This window comes from Muntiacus reevesi, chromosome 9, assembly GCF_963930625.1.
Source record: "Muntiacus reevesi chromosome 9, mMunRee1.1, whole genome shotgun sequence".
Taxonomy (NCBI): domain Eukaryota; kingdom Metazoa; phylum Chordata; class Mammalia; order Artiodactyla; family Cervidae; genus Muntiacus; species Muntiacus reevesi.
Window position 1 is genome coordinate 12,155,774 of NC_089257.1, and position 1,796 is coordinate 12,157,569.

Sequence of the window (1,796 nt, forward strand, 5' to 3'; positions counted from 1 at the left end):
GATTTTAGCCAATGATCTGGAGTTTTAAGCTAGTTTAATATGGAAACAACTAATAGGATTCGGTGGTAAACCAGCTGGTTTATCTAGTGGAGGTAGACGCGTGGATCTGCCGTGAGTGAGGAGCACACGTGTTTTCCCATGTGAATCTTCAGTGAGGGGCATGGACGCTTGACCCGCTGTCTTGTCACCATGTTCTGAGACACAACTGGGAAATCACGCTCTGGCAAAAAATAAATATGAAGACACAAATCACATTCCGTTGAGTCACAATGTCATTCACTCTTTTGGTAGGAAATGAATTGCAAGCTTTGAAAAATCTTCGCATTTGTTCCATGAGGTATCAGGATGAAGAATGTCACCGAAGTAGCATCGTTTTTACTGAAAGGCTTCACAGACAATCTTGAACTGCAAATCATCTTATTCTTCTTGTTTCTAGCAATTTACCTCTTCACGCTGATTGGAAATTTAGGACTGATTGTATTAGTCATTGGGGATTGCCGGCTCCACAGCCCCATGTACTATTTTCTGAGTGTGCTTTCATCTGTGGATGCCTGCTATTCTTCAGTAGTCACCCCCAAAATGTTAGTAGATCTTATGTCAAAGAGCAAAGCCATTTCCTTCCTTGACTGTGCAGCACAGATGTTTCTTGCTGTCACTTTCGGGACCACAGAGTGCTTCCTCTTGGCTGCGATGGCGTATGACCGCTGCGTGGCCATCTATGACCCCCTCCGGTATTCAGCCAGCATGGGACCCAGGGTCTATGTGTCCCTCATCATTGCTTCCTGTGTTGGGGGCGTCTTGCATGCTTCTGTACACACCGTGGCTACTTTCAGCCTCTCCTTCTGTGCCTCCAATGAAATCAGACATGTCTTCTGTGACATCCCTCCCCTCCTGGCTATTTCTTGCTCTGACACTCACACAAACCAGCTTCTGCTCTTCTATTTAGTGGGCTCCATTGAGATAGTCACTGTCCTGAGTGTCTTTATCTCATATGGTTTCATCCTGTTGGCCATTCTGAGGATGCCATCTGCTGTAGGGAGAAGAAAAGTGTTTTCTACATGTGGTTCTCACCTAACTGGAGTGTCTATTTTTCATGGTACAGTTCTCTTCATGTATGTGAGACCAAGTTCCAGCTATGCCTTGAACCATGACATGATCGTGTCACTGTTTTACAGTGTCGTGATTCCAATGCTGAATCCCATCATCTATAGTTTAAGGAACAAAGATGTAAAAGAGGCAATGAAAAAAGTGTTTGGGAAAAATTGGTTTATCAATAAAGTATATTTTCAGAGTAAATATTAAAAAATTGAGAGTGAGGTTATGTAAATAATATCAAGAAGATATGGTGAAAAAAAATTTTTTGTTTATTAATATATGTCTCTTCTTCCTGGATATTTTAATATAAACCTCATAGCTAACTTTCTATCTATGTTATTTTTATATGCAGAAAAATTGTATCATCCATTTGTACCTTAATATTATCCTATTGATAGAGGTGTCCACACACTCATACACACATGCACACACACCTATACACATTTGTATGTAAAAGCATGCTGATTGATATAACACAAACACACACAGGCATGTGTAGATGTAACTTTAGCATATTATGTATTCTTTTCTTTCATCTTGGTATAATTTGAATGTATAGTTCCCAATGTTCACAATTGTGATTAACATTATATCTGATGAGCTTGATCAAATGCCAATAATCAATAGCAAACCCGTAGTTCATATGATCCCATACCGTGGAGTCATTGGTATCTGAATTCATCTCAAAGCACCCTGATCTG

The 1,796-nt window shown here is 40.2% G+C and overlaps 1 protein-coding gene across 1 annotated transcript; it reads left to right on the plus strand.

Annotated features, from left to right (window-relative positions):
* Positions 1-226: 226 nt before the first annotated feature.
* LOC136175641 (olfactory receptor 5T2-like) lies at positions 227-1,302 on the plus strand. Its single transcript, XM_065945891.1, has one exon. It carries the CDS (start codon positions 346-348, stop codon positions 1,300-1,302), a length of 957 nt encoding a protein of 318 aa, XP_065801963.1. The 5' UTR covers positions 227-345.
* The last annotated feature ends 494 nt before the right edge of the window (positions 1,303-1,796 follow it).

What these genes read in the sequence shown, in the direction of transcription:
- LOC136175641 (XM_065945891.1), top strand. Translation starts at nt 346, where the DNA reads ATGAAGAATGTCACCGAAGTAGCATCGTTTTTACTGAAAGGCTTCACA.